This window comes from Gymnoscopelus microlampas, assembly GCF_963454915.1.
Source record: "Gymnoscopelus microlampas genome assembly, chromosome: 5".
Lineage (NCBI taxonomy): Eukaryota > Metazoa > Chordata > Actinopteri > Myctophiformes > Myctophidae > Gymnoscopelus > Gymnoscopelus microlampas.
In genome coordinates this window covers 2375922-2394157 of record NC_139942.1, presented here as the reverse complement: position 1 = coordinate 2394157, position 18236 = coordinate 2375922, and the positions used below count along the sequence as shown (strand labels likewise).

Below are 18236 nucleotides of genomic sequence, written 5' to 3'. Positions count from 1 at the left end.
GCCATTGGCTCCTAACTTCTGCATTTTTTCACTTATGGAAATTCCGCCGCCTAGAAGTTGTCGGCAGAGGTCCAAAGTTCAAGTGTTAAACGTTTCGTGCAGATTGCTCCAAAATCCCAGGATTCCATAGATTTTAACTATTGCAGTTTTATGAAAATTATCCATCTGCCCCTAACACATACATGCAAGACTCACATTTCTTTGAAACGTTGCAGTAATGTAGAGAGTCATTCCAAATATTACTGAAACCAATCTCACTCCAATTGGCCAAAGGGGGGCGCTATAGCATTTTTTTGAAAATGCAAACTTTAAACAGGCAAAAGTCATGCCTCGTTTGGCCGAAAGTCGTGAAACTTGCTTACACTTGTGCCTTGACTCATGAGGAACACATCTATCGCTTTGACCAGTAAGCTCTGCCCTTAGATTGTCCCTAATTTTGAGCAGTTTGAAAAACACTTAAACCCAGGATTTTTCAGCTATTTGCGTGAAACTGTATCATCTGTGTGATCTCCTTTTTCACAGTTCCTTGTCTGTTGGTCCAATGGCGTCTCCCTTAAATGAGTGCCTCACAATCTCAAGGCCATCAGTTCAAGCCTCACTTGCAGACTTCATTTAAGTTGAATTGCAAACAACATGACTGTATCAATGAATACATGTGCAAATGGTAAAGATAACCTGAAATGCATATTTGAGAGTACGTTTTTCAACGTATGACATACTTCATTCTGAAAATAGCCGATCTACAATCTCAATCTATTCCGTTTCCATGGCTTAAACCCATGTCATACTTTCACAAAATGTTTTAACATAGTTAAAATAGCCGATCTACAGGCTAATTTAGAACACATCACTTTCCGTATCTGCTCTAAATCCAGACCGGATCAGCAACTAAGAAAAATGAATACATGTGCAAATGGTAAAGATAACCTGAAATGCATATTTGAGAGTACGTTTTTCAACGTATGACATACTTCATTCTGAAAATAGCCGATCTACAATCTCAATCTATTCCGTTTCCATGGCGCTTTCTCTCTCTCTCTCTCTCTCTCTCTCTCTCTCTCTCTCTCTCTCTCTCTCTCATCAAACTATTCCGTTTCCATGTCTCTCTCTCTCTCTCTCTCTCTCTCTCTCTCTCTCTCTCTCTCTCTATCTATTCCGATTCTATCTCTCTCTCTAGTTTCCATGTCTCTCTCTCTCTCTCTCTCTCTCCAGTTTCCATGTTTCTCTCTCTCTCTCTCTCTCTCTCTCTCTCTCTCTCTCTCTCTCTCTCTCTCTCTCTCTCTCTCTCTCTCTCTCTCTCTTCATGATGGCTGTGTTGTGTAGTCAAATGGAGCCACTAGTAAGCTGTCAAACACACAAACTCTCTCTCTCTCTCTCTCTCTCTCTCTCTCTCTCTCTAGTTTCCATGTCTGGCCCTGTATTATCGCTGCTTGCAGCTATATTTATTATTATTATTATTATTATTATTATTATTATTATTATTATGTACCGTGCATGTTCACATCATGAATACTTTACATTAGTTATTATTATTATTATTAGTATTATTATTATAATGATGTACCGTGCATGTTCACATCATGTATACTTTACATTACTTGCAAAATAACCAACATTAGGCTATCTCTATTTCAACTTCTTTTTTTTTTCTTTACTAGATTTTAACACTTAAACCCATGTCATACTTTCACAAAATGTTTTAACATAGTTAAAATAGCCGATCTACAGGCTCATTTAGAACACATCACTTTCCTGCTCTAAATCCAGACCGGATCAGCAACTAAGAAAAATGTTTAACGTGGTCGAGTTTTTACATTTTATTGTGAAAAAATAGACAGGAAGTGTACTGTGTTGTTATTGTGTTTAGTCTGATATTTTTCGGTGTTGCCATGTCTGCTTATTATAAGCGACTTTGGGCTTGTTTTTCTGTCAGGTTGGTTGTAAATATTGGTAGTTGCGGGTTGCGTTTTTTTTGGGGGGCTTGTTTCTAAAGTGTAGTCGCTTATTTGGGCTTGTTTCATAATGTCGTTTAAATCAATGTTTTTCAAACATGTTCATGGCAAGGACCCCCTCAAATCAATATGTAAATGTCCAAGGATCCCCATCTGAAAACAGTTTGTGCCAGGGATCACAACAGGGCTTTCAACCAGTGGTCTTTGAGGGGGTTTCAGGGGGTCCCCAGCCAAATTAATAGTTAGGAACCAAATTAACCCTTATATGTGTCTGTAACTCTGAGAGTGTACAAATGGAACCAAATGGACCCTAACAGGTCCATTTGGTTCCAATTTGTACACTCTCAGAGTTACACGAACACTGATGATGGTGATACAGTGTAGATTGGGACCCCAAATAAACCTAAATGGTTGAGTCCCTGGCATATCTTTTCAAATGGGGGGTCCCTGGGCTAATATGTGTCAATTTGGGGGTCCTTGACGCGAAAAAAGGTTGAAAACCACTGCTGTACAAGATTATTGTTGTTAAAATGTTTCACTTACAGAAGTTTTTTTTTTTAAATAGCAGATCTACGAGCTTGTAGATCTGCTATTTTCAAACAGCCGATCGCACATAATAGTCGCTTCTTTTTGACTTGTTTTCATAGACCTGGACCCTGGTTGCTTATTTCTCTCACAAAATCTGGCAACATTAATTTTATTTTGAAAGTGCAGACCGCAAGTGTCCTGTGTCGTTATTGTGTTTAGCCTGACGCTTTCCTTTCAATGTTGACAGGCGACGGCTGTACAGACAACTCGGTATTTCCTCTTTTTATTCTTTGATCCGGTCTCTGTGGTTTTCTTCACTCCCTCCTTCTGTTTAGACACTAAAACATTAACGTATCCCTCACTTGATGCTGGCTGCAGAACTTCGGCTAGCTTAGTTAGCTTAGCAGTTATAGCTCACACTGCACTGTTGTTATTAGCCATGGTTCACATGACGTTCCTCTGTCACAAGCGTCATGGCGCTACTTGTTCCTTTTTTGGGGGAAATTTTACATTTACAACCAGTACATCTACATACACGTTCAGATTTCAAATATAAAGTGCTGACCCCACGGCCACAGATGTTACAAGTTAACTTGCCTGGCTCTAAATACTCGTATCCTCCGCTATTGTTCAATAAAAAGCATTTTAATCCGATCGGCGGCCATTTTCCTTTAATGTATCAGCGTGTAATACACCTCCCAACCGCTAGTGGCGCGCGGTTTAAAGCATATGGTGGAAAATCGGAAAACATGGCTGGTGGTCGGATTAAAAAGCTTTTTTATTGAACAATACGGAAGATACGGGTACTTAGACCCAAGCGTTTTAACTTGTAACATCCGTGGCCGTTGGGGTCAGAACTTTATATTTGAAATCTGAACGTTTATGTAGATGTACTGGTTGTAAATGTAACATCTTCAAAAAGCAGGAACAAGTAGCGCCATGACTGCCATGGGATGACAGTCATGTTTCAGGGGCTACACTGTTATATTTCCTCTCATCATTTTGACATCATTCTGCTCTGTGATCAGTCTAATAGGCTCTATGCACAGCAGTCATATTGTGAAGACATTCACAGGTGTTACCAATGATACTAATGAAGGCTCTGTTCCATTCTGGTCAAACAGAGTCAGGGTGCTGATGTTGTGCATGTTGGCCCACTGGAAACACTCTGTTACACCAGTGGGTCTACAGTTGGGGTCCAGGGACCCTCATGGGCTTCCAAATGGCCCCTTACTGGTGTGTAACTCTGAGAGTGTACAAATGAACGAAATGGACCCGTAAGGTTCCATTTGTACACTCTCAGAGTTATGAGGGTCGTGGAAACCACTGTGCTACACTAAATGGAACAGAGCCTTCATTAGTGTCATTATTGGTAACACCTGTGAAGGAAGTGATACTATGGCTGCTGTGAATAGAGCCTAGATAGTCTGCTGTAATAAACTACCATTTATGACTCTTTAACACAATTCGTTTTCAGATCTTCTAGTGTAGCCTAATTAGATTATATACGTGCAGCTTTGGTCTAGAATTTAGGCTCTGATCCTTATCTGGGGTGCAGTGGTGTTCTAGTGCAGTGGTTCTCAAACCTTTTCGTGAAGGACCCCCAAATAGACACTTATTAGACCTCGGACCCCCATTTGAAAAAGATACGCCAGGGACCCCCATAGTAGAAGATTTTTACGGCTCTAGCAGTGATTTCAACCATTTTGGTTTCAAGGACCCCCAGTTTGACAGGGTGCAATACGTTAGTCCGACAGCGCATTCCTCCGACAGTGCATGCCTCCGACGTTTCCAATACTAACCCTATACCAAACCCGCACCCTAACCCTAACCGCAGGCGGATGCCACATAGTCGGAGAAAAGGGATGTCGGATTATCGTATGCCTCCCGTTTGACATGCATTAGGCTACAGACTCCCATTTAATGGCATTTATATCTCTGGGACCCCAATTCATATCGTAAAACCAATGTTAATTTAACTCTGAGAGTGTACAAATCGAACCAAATGGACCTAAAATGGTTGGAAACCACTTGTGTAGACCAGTGGTTCTCCAAGTGGGTCCTTGAGGGGGTGTCAGGGGGTCCCCAAAAAATGTGTTAATATAAGCATAAAGTCTGTTTAATCACTCTCAAAATATGTTGTTTCAGGGACCCTCATGAAGCAAAGATTTGAGTTACAAATGTTCGCTTTAAAAAAAAATACAAATATATATATATATATATATATATATATATATATATATATATATATATATATATATATATATATATATACATATATATATATTCAATGCTTTGCACACATTTTCACGATTTAAAAAAAATAAATAGCCAAAGTATAAAATAATGGTTAAAGTGGTTACGCAGATGAGTCATTCCACAAATTCGGTACACTTTGCAGTCCCCTCTGACCTTTTTAAGTGTATTGTATCCATCGGGTCACCAAAATCAAATTTTAAAAGCTTTTTAGAATCAATTGACATGTTCCCTTTACTATTGTGTAAAAATATTATATATTTTATCTTTATATCTGAAATTATCTGCCTTTTCTACAGTAGACACCGCCTAAATTTGCCCATTTTTCATGTCCCAATGGCCGATAGAGAGATTGGCCTTCAGATATGACTACTAAAAGTGTAGAATAATCCATAACTTATATTATTCACATAAAACCAGCAATGTACTCTATTGCTAGTCATGTTTCGTTTTTTAATAAATAGTTGATTTATCATTAAAATCACGTCATATAGCTCTGTCCCACAGTCACACTCAACCCTGTTACACAAGTCATTCTCCTCTCTGTAAAAAGTATAAACTGACCCTTTAGTGGCATCAACAACATGTGATGGCATTCTACAAGTCTTCTGAGCAAGATGCTGCAGAAAGATGAACATTTCGAACTTCTTATACAGCTATTTAGGGTCATTTATACTTTCAAAGCGTGGTCGTAAAGCATAACAACTCAACCCCGTTACATGAAATAAAGATAGAAAACTATTATTATTTTAAATTGTCTTTGTCATTTCAGCAATATATGTGATTGACTAATGTCATGCATGCCATGTGGTCTCCTCTTAATCATCACAGGTAGAGTTATGGCCATCTTGAGTAAAAAATCTCAACCCCGTTCCACTCAACCCCGTTATGAATTTCAACCCTGTTACATATATTATTCCATATAAAAATATTAATTTAATGCCTGAGATGGGAAAATATGTTTTTCTGCATGTTAAATATGTCCTTAATGGTGTGGGCTATTCAAAAAAGTAATTTGTTTCCATCGATTTTTCACAAAAAAAAAAGTGCAAAGTGTACCGAATTCGTGGAATGACTCACATGCATTCCCAGTTTTAATGGGTTAATAATGTAATCATTTAGTTCTGTGTCTCTTTCTCTGTGGAACCTCCTTGTTTCTTTCTCTGTGGAACCTCCTTGTTTCTGTTTCTGACCCCCTTAGTTCAGTGTCTCCCTCCTAATTTTTTGGTGGGTTCATTTTCGGTGCATCACTAATTACATTCAGCCTTCATCTGCAAGTTGCATCCCAAGCAGTGGTGTAAAGTAACTAAGTACATTTACTTAAGTACTGTACTTAAGTACAAAAGTATTTGTACTTTACTTGAGTATTTCCAATTTCCAATACTTTTACTTCTACTCCACTACATCTCAGATGCAAATATTATACTTTTACTCCACTAAAATTATTTGAAAACTTTAGCTACTAGTTACTTTGCAAATATAAATTAACCACTTTAGCCCTATTTTATACCTAGGCTATTTGAAAATAGCCGATCTACAAGCTCACTGTGAGCTTGTAGATCGGCTATTTTCAAACATTTTAGTACTTTTACTTTTGGTACTTTAAGTACATTTTGATGCCAATACTTTTTTACTTTCACTCAAGTACATTTTGAATTCTGGACTTTTACTTGTAAAAGAGTATTTATATATTGCAGTATTGGTACTTTTACTTAAGTAAAGAATTTGAGTACTTTTCCCACCACTGATCCCAAGTCACATCCAAGTCCTTATTCTGTTCCTTCATTCGTCTGGAATGAAGGAACTGGTCTGCAGTGTGTGGAGTCCAGTCTGGAGGTGAACATGAGTTCTCCAGAACCATTCAGGACAGTTTCTATTAAAGAGGAACCTGAAGATGACCTGGACATCGGTGAGTTTCATGATCTATCTTTTCTCCTCTCAATGTTTAAAGGGATAGTTCACCCCCAAAATGACTTTTTTTCTATCGATTAGTCACCCCATGGAGACATATATCATTTTTTTTTTTTTTTCCGCATTCCTAAGCCATGATGGCCGGCAGCGGTTCAGTTAGGAGACACAAAGAGTCTCCTTCGTGTCTCCTACCGGAACCGCTGCCGACCAGTCCGCTGGTCATCAAATTATTGGCTTAGGAATGAGACAGAAACTAAAAAATATCTATGAATTCAAGTCTCCATTAATCGATAGAAAAAAAGTCATTTTGGGGGTGAACTATCCCTTTAATTCTGTTCAGTTGTTGTGGCCTTCATAACAATTCAGTAATATAATTTCATGGGTGACTGATCTACACATTTACACACAGAATTCATGAGGCTTTTTTTTCTGCCTCTCTTTTGTTGAATCACATTTAAGCAAATGGCTGATATCTCAGTGATGTTTTTAGGTATGCATGCTGCGTCAAATGACACATTGTACTGCAAAAAAAACATATTAAACTAACTGACTTTGCTTAGAATTGTGCCTGGGAAGGCAAATGTCCCAGGTTCGATTCCAGGCCTTGGCAATGTGTCGAGTTAAGGATTTAATTGTGTTTCTGTCGTTGAATGAACACTGGAACATTATGCTTTAGGCTTTTAGGCGTAAAAGGGCAGATATGACAAATAACATATAGTTTAATAACCTTATGCTCTATAAGATATACTTAGAAAAAAACATTAATAGTGGAAATAGCACAAAATGCGTCACATCGTGACGCGTTTTGAGCTTGTAGATTTGCTATTTCCACTATTTTTGAAAATGTTTGAAAATAAGAAAATGTTTCAACATGGAAAAGATTGTGACGATTATGAAAAAACTAATATTGGGATTATCTCAAATGATTGCGATTATGTAATAATGGTGTCCGGCCTAGTCTAAACCGATTAAATAGTTGTAATTCACCCCCACTTCGAAACAATCTATCAGTACCGCAGCTCCGACCTGCTGCGCTTGTCCGTGTCTCTGCTTACTTCGGAAAACATCCGTTTTATATTTTATGTTACCGTACTTGTATATATTTTGTACTACTGTATATCATTTAATTTGGCCATTACAGTACTTGTAAAACACAGTTTAGTCGAATCTGCAGCACCAACCGTTTCATTGAACATGTCAGAGATAGTCTCTTAATCCATTAAGACTGGGGAACACATCTGTGTCATTTTAGATTTTAACCATTATTTTATACTTTGGCTATTAAAAAATAGCAGATATACAAGTTCATAGCGTGGCACAGAATGCCATGCTACGAGTCTGCTAATTTGTTTTTATCTTGAAAATGTGTGCAAAGCTTTGAATATAATATATATATGTTTTTAAAGCAAACATTGTTTTACTAAAATCTTTGCTTGTTAGGGTCCCGGGAACAAAATATTTTGAGATGGGGGGGCCCGCGGCCAAATATATATAATTTTGGGTGGTCCTTGACATGAAAAAAGTTTGAGAACCACTGATATTATAGCAACATAAGTGTTTTAGAAAACTGTTAGGATTTAGAGACATTTGTATAATCCCCAGAAGCAAAAATTTGAGTTACGAATGTTTGCTTTAAAAATATATTCAAAGATTTGCACAGATTTTCAAGTTTTTTCGAAAATAGCAGATCTACAAGCTCATAGCGCGGCACTAGGCTCTATGCACAGCAGCCATATTATCACTTCCTTCACAGGTGTTACCAATGATACTAATGAAGGCTCTGTTCCATTTAGTCTAGCACAGTGGTTTCCACGACCCCCATAACTCTGAGAGTGTACAAATGGAACCAAATGGACCCGTTAGGGTCATTTGGTTCCATTTGTACACTCTCAGAGTTACACACCTGTAAGGGGCCATTTGGAAGCCCATGAGGGTCCCTGGAACGCAACTTTAGACCCACTGGTGTAACAGAGTGTTTCGAGTGGGCCAATATGCATAATATCAGCACCCTGACTCTGTTTGACCAGAATGGAACAGAGCCTTCATTAGTATCATTGGTAACACCTGTGAATGTCTTCATAATATGGCTGCTGTGAATAGAGCCTCTTGGTGATGCGCTATAAGCTTGTATATCTGCTATTTTTGAATAGCCAAAGACATCTAAAAACGACACAGATTCTTTCCTGGTCTGAATGGGTTGAATCATTGAATCTTGTTGCCTTACTAATGACCCCGTTCTCTTGTGTAGAATATACTGAGCGCTATGGAAGAGACCACGAAGAAGACTTCCCCCCACAGACGACACGCAAGTATTGCATTGTAAGAATAATAATGGTTTTGATTCAACACTGTTAGATATTAGCTGAGTATGACGTGGAGTCATTCATTCTTCTGTCATGTTGTTTAGATGGGAGCCAAAATCTGCGAGAATCCATGTCCAATTTGCAGGGATCCAAGCATCATCATCCACCATCAGGTCTGTTAATATCACAATTATTGCAATCCATGTTACTGGCATTCTTTTGATCAATGTAGAACTAAAACGAGCACAACTCAAGTCTATTCAAACAACAGTTTGCCTGGGGCACGGCTCAGCAAGGCTGAATGTATAAAACAAAGAATTGCCAGCACTGCCAGGCGCAGGCATACACGGGCGTGTTTCGGCGTCAAGCCTTCTTCAGCTTGAATGAATCATTCATTCTTTGTATCATCCCATGTTTTGTCCATAGTCCATATAGGCAAAATGTAAAAAAATAGAATAGGTCTTAACTGTAAAATGTACACATCAAAACAGTCCATATAGTCCATGAGCCAGACAAGATTTCATTATCGAAAGAGTGGGCAAAACCATACCTATATTAAATTGTTCATAGGGTCAATACGAGTAAATAAATATATGATAACCTTTCCACAGGAGTAGCTATTTCATAGTTATCACACATTTTGTTATTTTCCCCATACGCACATGACAGGTGAAAAAATGACAAATTTTAAAAAGAGTTATCATAATGAAACTTCCTGAGTTGATTACTTACATGAAGACAATGATTTATCGTATTACAGGTTTTCTGAAATTGTATATTTAAATATGCAAATTAGGTATTTAGTCCATGAGCCAGAGCCCCAAAATTGAGCCAGATATATTGAATATTCCCTCGTTTAGATACCTTTGACTCCAACATCTTAACAAAATGAAATAAGTATGTTGACTCTGGCTTTGTCCAATGTTCCAATGTTGATTCAGGAAAGGTATGCAAATTTGGGCATATTTTCCTAATGCCTAATTTGCATATTTAAATATACGATTTCAGAAAACTTGTAATACGATAAATCATTGTCTTCATGTAAGTAATCAACTCAGGAAGTTTCATTATGATAACTCTTTTTTAAATTTTATAATTCTTTCACCTGTCATGTACGTATGGGGAAAAATCACAAAATGTGTGATAACTATGAAAAAGCTACTCCTGTGGAAAGGTTATCATATATTTATTTACTCGTATTGACCCTATGAACAATTTAATATAGGTTTGGTTTTGCCCACTCTTTCGATAATCATTGCTCAATTTTGGGGCTCTGGCTCATGGACTAATAGTGCTTAATCCTAGTATGAACAAGAGGAACATGCAGCACAATAGGGATCACGATTATTGACACCAAAATAATTGTGATTAACGATATTGCGATAATCAAAATATGATTATTTAAAACTCTTAACAAATTGCACCCCATCATCCATATTCTGGGGGAGTGGGCATCAGGTGATTTGGTGTAGACTGAAAAGAATGGTCCAAGTACAAAGCCAACTCGGGTCCAATGTAAGATGAACAATTTAATGATACATTTAACTCTCTGCGACATGATTATTGTGAGCGTTGTTTTTATCAGGATAACTATTATCGTCTCATCCCTGCAGTGCGATTAGCCTGGTTCCAGACAAATCTGCCATTGCAAAAATAAATTGCCCTTGGCAGATTAGGTCTGGCCCCTCTCAATAGAGATTGGATTTCTCTCCCTCCGAAGTTGTGAGGGACCAATCAGGGCCCACTATTCAAATATGGGACGGGTTTATCACCAGAGGCATTTTTTTAGCGGTGCCAGCCGCTCTACTCTTGACTATGTCCGTCCGTATGTCCGTTTGTCCGTTATGTCCGTTTGAGCCCGGATGTCCGTTTCAGCACGGGCTTTAAACAGCTATAACTCCAGTTGGCAGCATGCCAGCACGTCCAAATTTGGTATGTGGACTTACACCACCAATTGGGACGAGCATTGATTGCTGAAGCCCCGCCCCGCCCTATTATAGCGCCACCAGGAGGCCACTGGCTCGGATGTTCGTTTGAGCACGGGCTTTAAACAGCTATAACTCCAGTTGGCAGCATGCCAGCAAGTCCACATTTGGTATAGTCCAGTTCTATATGTAATTTCGTTAACATTTTCGGGGGATTAGGAAAACTATACATTTTTGGAATCTTCAGAGTATAACAAATCAGAAAATCCATGATTCCATTTGCGCAGAAGCATTTTGAAAAATGGCGACCTTTGAATATTCGTTTTTCAATATCTCGACTTCTAGATTACATAGGATCTGGATTCTAGTGGCTAAATCTACATTTTTAGGGTCAGGAAAACCAATGGTGCTAATTAACAACATTTACAAATGATCAATGGCACAGATTTGGGTCATAATCCTTGATTTTGGGGGAAAAAATTAAAAATGTAATATTCGTTTTTCCACTATTTTGACTTCTAGATTAAATAGGATCATGATTCAAGTGGTTAAATCGACATTTTTCAAGAAATCCAATGGTGCTAATTAAAATCAGTGATCAATAGCACATATTTACATAACAATCTAGAATTGTAATATATGATTATCTGAAGAGACAGAGACAGATGATTTCTATCATTGACACAAGGTTGCGTCATTTATTTACACAAACACAAACTAGACCAGTCTATACATCATCCTCACTATCATCATTGCTGTCACTAGCCAATGTATCATCATCCTCACTATCATCATTGCTGTCACTAGCCAATGTATCTTGACAGTCTTCATCATTTTGGCAGTCAGCAGTACACTGACATAGCTCTGTACAGGGTAGCCCCACTGATCTGCACGAACATCTAAGTGAAGAACAGTCTGCTTTACAGTGACATCTGACCATCTCAATGATTGCCTCTGGTGCTGGGAGGGACTCAGTTGTAACTGGTTTCAGCTGGCCGTCCTTGTCCTTGTAGTAGCCATTGTTGAGTGGGTCAAGGAACTCCTGCTGAGCAATGTGGACTCTTAGGACATGCTGCTTGAGAGCACCAAGGGTGGGTGGAAGCTTGTCCCCTTCTACCTTGTGTTTGCAGAATATCACTCACTATCATCATTGCTGTCATTAGCCAATGTATCTTGACAGTCTTCTGGGATTTTGGAAGTGGCACCAATATGGAAAATTCTGGGTGCAGATCGAGCAAAAGCTTTGCCCGGCATTTCATGCCTTTACAGGAGCAGACAACACTGGGAGATTGTCTAGGATAGGCAAACCTACCTGGTGGAACAGCTACCTCAAAGCTGGTGATGATGTCCTCGAGGCTCTGAAGATGCTTTCTCAAACCAGTGATGTGTCAGAGGATCTACTAACTGCAGTAACTAAGTTTGTATGCACTGCATACTTACCAAAGGGGATCAAAATCAAAAATCAAAAACATCCCTGAGCTGAGATGGCATCTATTCTGCAAACACATGGCACAAGCTTCCACCCACTCTTGGTGCTCTCAAGCAGTATGTCCTAAGAGTCCATATTCAGGCCAGAGTGTGGAGTCAGGCACACATTGTCAGCAGGAGTTCCTTGACCCACTCAACAATGGCTACTACAAGGACAAGGACGGCCAGCTGATGATGATAGTGAGGATGATGTACAGTATAGACTGGTCTAGTTTGTGTTTGTGTAAATAAATGACGCAACCTTGTGTCAATGAGAGAAATCATCTATCTCTGTCTCTTCAGATAATCATATATTACAATTCTAGATTGTTATGTAAATATGTGCTATTGATCACTGATTTTAATTAGCACCATTGGATTTCCTGAAAAATGTAGATTTAACCACTTGAATCATGATCCTATGTAATCTAGAGGTCAAAATAGTGGAAAAACGAATATTATATTTTTCAATTTTCCCCCAGAAATCAAGGATTATGACCCAAATCTGTGCCATTGATCATTTTTAAATGTTTTTTATTATCACCATTGGATTTCCTGACCCTAAAAATGTAGACTTAGCCACTAGAATCCAGATCCTATGTAATCTAGAAGTCGAGATATTGAAAAACTAATATTCAAAGGTTGCCATTTTTCAAAATCCAAGATGGCCACCATATTGGCTTCTGCGCAAATGGAATCATGGATTTTCTGATTTTGTTCTACTCTGAAGATTCCAAAAATGTATAGTTTTCCTAATCCCCCGAAAATTTGAACGAACCTTCTTTTTTGGACATATAGAACTGGACTAGTATGTGGACTTACACCACCAATTGGGACGAGCATTGATTGCTGAAGCCCCGCCCCGCCCTATTATAGCGCCACCAGGAGGCCACTGGCTTTAAACAGCGCTTTACACAGCTATAACTCCAGTTCGCATGCCAGCAACTCCAAATTTGGTATGTGGACTTACACCACCAATTGGGACGAGCATTGATTGCTGAAGCCCCGCCCCGCCCTATTATAGCGCCACCAGGAGGCCACTGGCTTTAAACAGCGCTTTACACAGCTATAACTCCAGTTCGCAGCATGCCAGCAAGTCCAAATTTGGTATGTGGACTTAGACCACCAATAGGGACAAGCATTGATTGCTGAAGCCCCGCCCCGCCCTATTATAGCGCCACCAGGAGGCCACTGGCTTTAAACAGCTATAACTCCAGTTTGCAGCATATGCCACCAAGTCCAACTAATACCACCAATAGGGACCAACTGTAATTACATAAGCCCCGCCCCCTCTGTCTTCCCATTGGCTGGGCTTTAAACAGCCATAACTCCAGTTCACAGCATGCTACTGAGTACAAATTTGGTACGTGGACTCAGACCACCAATAGGGACGAACTGAAATGTAGTAAGCCCCGCCCCCTCTGTCTTCCTATTGGCTGGGCTTTAAACAGCCATAACTCCAGTTAGCAGCATGCCACCCAGTCCGAATTTGGTTTGTGGACTTACACCACCAATAGGGACGAGCATTAATTGCTGAAGCCCCGCCCCGCCCTATTATAGCGCCACCAGGAGGCCACTCATCAAAGGCACCGCTTCCTTCACACAGGGTGCGATTTTTTATTTGCACCTCGGAAATGCAGGTTCCACACAGACATCCCAGACTAATATCTACGCCATTGGTTCTCAAAGTGGGGTCCGGGGACCCCCAGGGGTACCTGAGGGAGTTCCAGGGGGTCCCCAGCTAAATGATGGACAGGAACCAAATGGACCCTTATGGGTCTGTAACTCTGAGAGTGTACAAATGGAACCAAATGGACCCATTTGTACACTCTCAGAGTTAAATTAACATTGATTTTACAATGTGAATTGGGGTCCCAGAGATATAAATGCCATTAAATGGGGGTCCGTAGCCTAATGGATGTCAAACTGGGTGTCCTTGAAATTAAATTGGTTGAGAATCACTGCTAGAGCCGTAAAAAATCTTCTCTTATGGGGGTCCCTGGCATATCTTTTGAAATGGGGGTCCGTGGGCTAATAAGTGTCAATTTGGGGGTCCTTGACATGAAAAAGTTTGAGAAGCACTGATCTACGCAGTGATATTAGTCTGGCCATGCCGGGGCTATAGTGCGATGAGTCTGTACATTTCATGTTTTTCGTTCACGTTCAAATCGAAACGATTTTTAACCCCAATCATATTACTCATCCCCACAGAATGTGAAGTTGTTGGAGCAGTTCATAAACCCAGACACTGGGATGGCGTATGACCACACTCACACAGGTATGGCAATTTATTCAAATTCATTTGAGTCGTTGTTCCAACATTAACAAATGGCTAAATGTCCAGAGCTAGGGCTCTCACGGTGTAGAAATCTCACCTTATTAGGCTCTATTCACAGCAGCCATATTATGAAGACATTCCCACAGGTGTTACGAATGATACTAATGAAGGCTCTGTTCCATTCTGGTCAAACAGAGTCAGGGTGCTGATATTATGCATGTTGGCTCACTGGAAACACTCTGTTACACCAGTGGGTCTACAGTTGGGGTCCAGGGACCCTCATGGGCTTCCAAATGGCCCCTTACAGGTTTGTAACTCTCAGAGTTATGGGGGTCTTGGAAACCACTGTGCTACACTAAATGGAACAGAGCCTTCATTAGTATCATTGGTAACACCTGTGAAGGAAGTGAAATATGGCTGCTGTGCATAGAGCCTATTATGGTGTTATGGTGGCCCAGCAGCGCAGTACGCAGTTTTACTGCTATGTCCGACGCCCCCCTTTAATTATTTAATTTATCCTGATTGAATGCCATCTAAGGCATAAGCGATAAACATAACTTACACTATAACTTTACCCTATAGAGCCCAATGCATACTCCACCAGAACAACCAATTGTCACTTTGGTCCGGCTGGCTACAGACTGCAATATGACGTAATTTAAAGCAGTGGATCTCAACCTGTGGATCTGTACCCCCAGGTGGGTCACCACATGATTTCACCAGGTGACAGTAAAGTGACAATTTAAGGACTTTCAAGACCTTTTTTATTTATGCAAAAATGTAAAGAAGACCATTACTGCATCAAATGTAATCTACAAACTATACTATAGATGAATCCACAGACACGCTGCCTGTAGGCAGCCATAGCTGCGGTGTCAACGCTCCGCACCGTGACACCGCAGCAATGGCCGTTTACAGGCAGCGCGTCTGTGGATTCGTCTTTACAAACTGGTAAAAAATGTGTCAAATTGTCAAATAGTATAAGAAAGAGGCAAACATTGTGAAAATAGCAGATCTACAAGCGTTGCGAAGCGTTGTGAGCTTAGATCTGCTATTTTCACAATATGTATCTGTGGGGTCATGGCCTGAAAAGGTTGAGAACCACCGATTAAGAGGTTGGGGTGGGCGGGATCCGAACTAAATGCGGGTATTTGGTGCCTCCCAGATGTTGTAACTACCGGAGCTACTTTGGCTACTGTCAATTGGTCAGACTCAGATGTTAGGCGTTGTTTCCACATTCATCCAGCCCAGCTTCAAGTTCACTCAGTGAAAAGCAGCGGTAGTTTGGAAGAGGTAGGAGCCAACTCCCTGTAAAAAACACCTCTGAAATCTCTCTCCAGTGACCATTTTAGATTTCTTTGGCTATTCAAAAATAGCAGATCTATGAACTTGTAGATTTTAGATTTTTGAAAAACCTTGAACATTTTTGCAAATCTTAGAATATATATATTTTTAAAGCGAACATTTGTAACTCAAATCTTTGCTTCTGGGGGTCCCTGGAACAAAATATTTTACAAATATTTGTTTTAGAAATATATATTTTAAAGATTTGCTCAAATTTTCACGATTTAAAAAAAAAATGCAGATCTACAAGCTCATAGCGCGGCACTCGGTGAATAGCCAAAGACATCTAAAATGATAGACATGCGTTCCGGGATTGAATGGGTTAAACACAGCCTATCGCTAGAAAGGGCAATACCTCCACACCTCCGGCAGAGATATCCCACAGCGTGTCACATTAGGTATTAAAGGGATATGTCACTTTCAAACATGTTTGGGGTCATTTTAACGTCTACTCAGGCTTTTGTGAGCACCCCAGACAGTTTTTAAGTTGCTCGATTAAGTTTTAGATATTTGATATTAATTTTATCAGACCTCCTATACCCATTGTAACTTCAAACTTCATTTTGACCTTCTTAGACTCATTGAAATGACACATTCTTGCTTCTGGTGACTGATATTGGCCTTCTAATGCGTGAGGGGGCTGTTTTTTTCCAACATTCTCCATTTGTTTTATATAATTGTTTGGGAAAATTAATTTTGTTTTATAAAATAACGTACACTAATTGAAAAAAGGAATTGGAAACAAAGAATAATAACACACGGCCCCCTCACACATTAGAAGGAGTTGCCAGAACCAAGGACGGGTGTTGTATAATAATATAAATCTAACATGGTTAAAATGGAGTTTGAAGTTACAATGGTTTATAGGAAGGGGGCGTGCCTGAAGAAATTAGGCACGACCCTTAATATCAAATATCTAAATACCGAATTAAGCAGACAGTAAAATGACCCCAAGCATGTTTTGAAAGTGAAAAATCCCTTATATTATTGTGACCGCCCTATTGAGAGCAAGGTGAATGGATTGTTGCAGAACAATCACACATTTTACCTCATGTTGTTTCTCCTTTAGGTCTGTGTATGCAACAACAGAAGAGACTAAACGAGGCAATTAACAGAGCACGGGACTATGGTATGTTTTCTTCTTCTTCTTGGTTTCCGACAGGCTGTGCACTGAGATGTGTAATGCTGCCCTCCACAGGAAAGGGGTTTACTGTTTTATCCTACAGTTCAGAATACAGACCAGTAGAGTGAAGAGAGGTCAAGACCAGGGCTGCCAACATTGGACTGTCAGAATCCAGGAGATTTTTTGGGGGTTTGGGGGGGGGGGGCGTGGCCACTAGCCACACCCACAGCACCCTCACACAACCCACACACCAATATAACATTGCATTGTCAATATTGCAAAATAAACATTATACACTTTCACTGGAAAGGGTTTACAACAAAGCTTACAGTGTTTGATATTAACTGTTCCACAGAGTTCCACAAAGTAACAGACTCTGACTGCATTACAAGGATTAAAAACAGAGTCAACAGTAACACAATTAACATTACAATATTAGGACTGTTAGAATCAAGGAATGATGAGTACAATTCCATCGATTTTTTTTTTTACATGTCTACTTTTTTTTAACCTATTTTGGGCAGGAAGCACTATTTGTAACTATACCTTTCAAGACGGGAACCCCTTTTGGGGTTCTTGTTGCTATGTACAGTATATAGTAACACATGTTTTTTCAGAAAACTTAGGTCAGGATTTAGATGGCGTTTTTAGAATCGGCCTCAGGTCTAAATGGGTTAAATATGTCAATAATTTCTTTGTATATTTAAGTTATTTGGCATATCTGCCCCATGCAATTTTTGATTACAAAGCATAAAAGGCTCAATTAAATCGTTAATCGCAATTATTCGAGTGACAATTACATGATTTGTAATCGTGACAGCCCTATTTGAGTACCAGATCTGCAAATTCCCGAAACAGCTGCAGCCTCTCATTTCTGTACTTACTACACGGGAACGGGACATGTAGCAGCTGTCCACACTGACGGGATCCTTTTGGATGTTTGCCTATGACATTCAAGGAACTGGCTAGACCAGTGGGTTCTCAAACGTTTTATTTACAAGGACCCCATAACTCTTGAGAGTGTTCCAATCCGTTATGTTGTCCCCTTACAATGAACCCTAGGATTCCCTGGACCTCACTTTGAAAACCACTGGGCTAGACCACAATGTACCATTATATATTGTCTGCAATTTATTGCTTATCCATGAA

General features: G+C 39.7%; 1 protein-coding gene across 1 annotated transcript in view; it reads left to right on the top strand.

Annotated features, from left to right (window-relative positions):
• Window positions 1-2710: 2710 nt before the first annotated feature.
• The window catches only part of LOC311046321 (uncharacterized protein), a 29888-nt gene continuing 14362 nt past the window's right edge, over window positions 2711-18236 (top strand). The window contains exons 1-6 of the mRNA XM_084058553.1: window positions 2711-2750; window positions 6538-6645; window positions 8896-8966; window positions 9055-9123; window positions 14554-14620; window positions 17034-17093. Coding sequence (XP_083914679.1) covers window positions 6579-6645; window positions 8896-8966; window positions 9055-9123; window positions 14554-14620; window positions 17034-17093 — 334 coding nt within the window. The 5' untranslated portion in view covers window positions 2711-2750; window positions 6538-6578. The remainder of the gene's footprint in view (window positions 2751-6537; window positions 6646-8895; window positions 8967-9054; window positions 9124-14553; window positions 14621-17033; window positions 17094-18236) is intronic.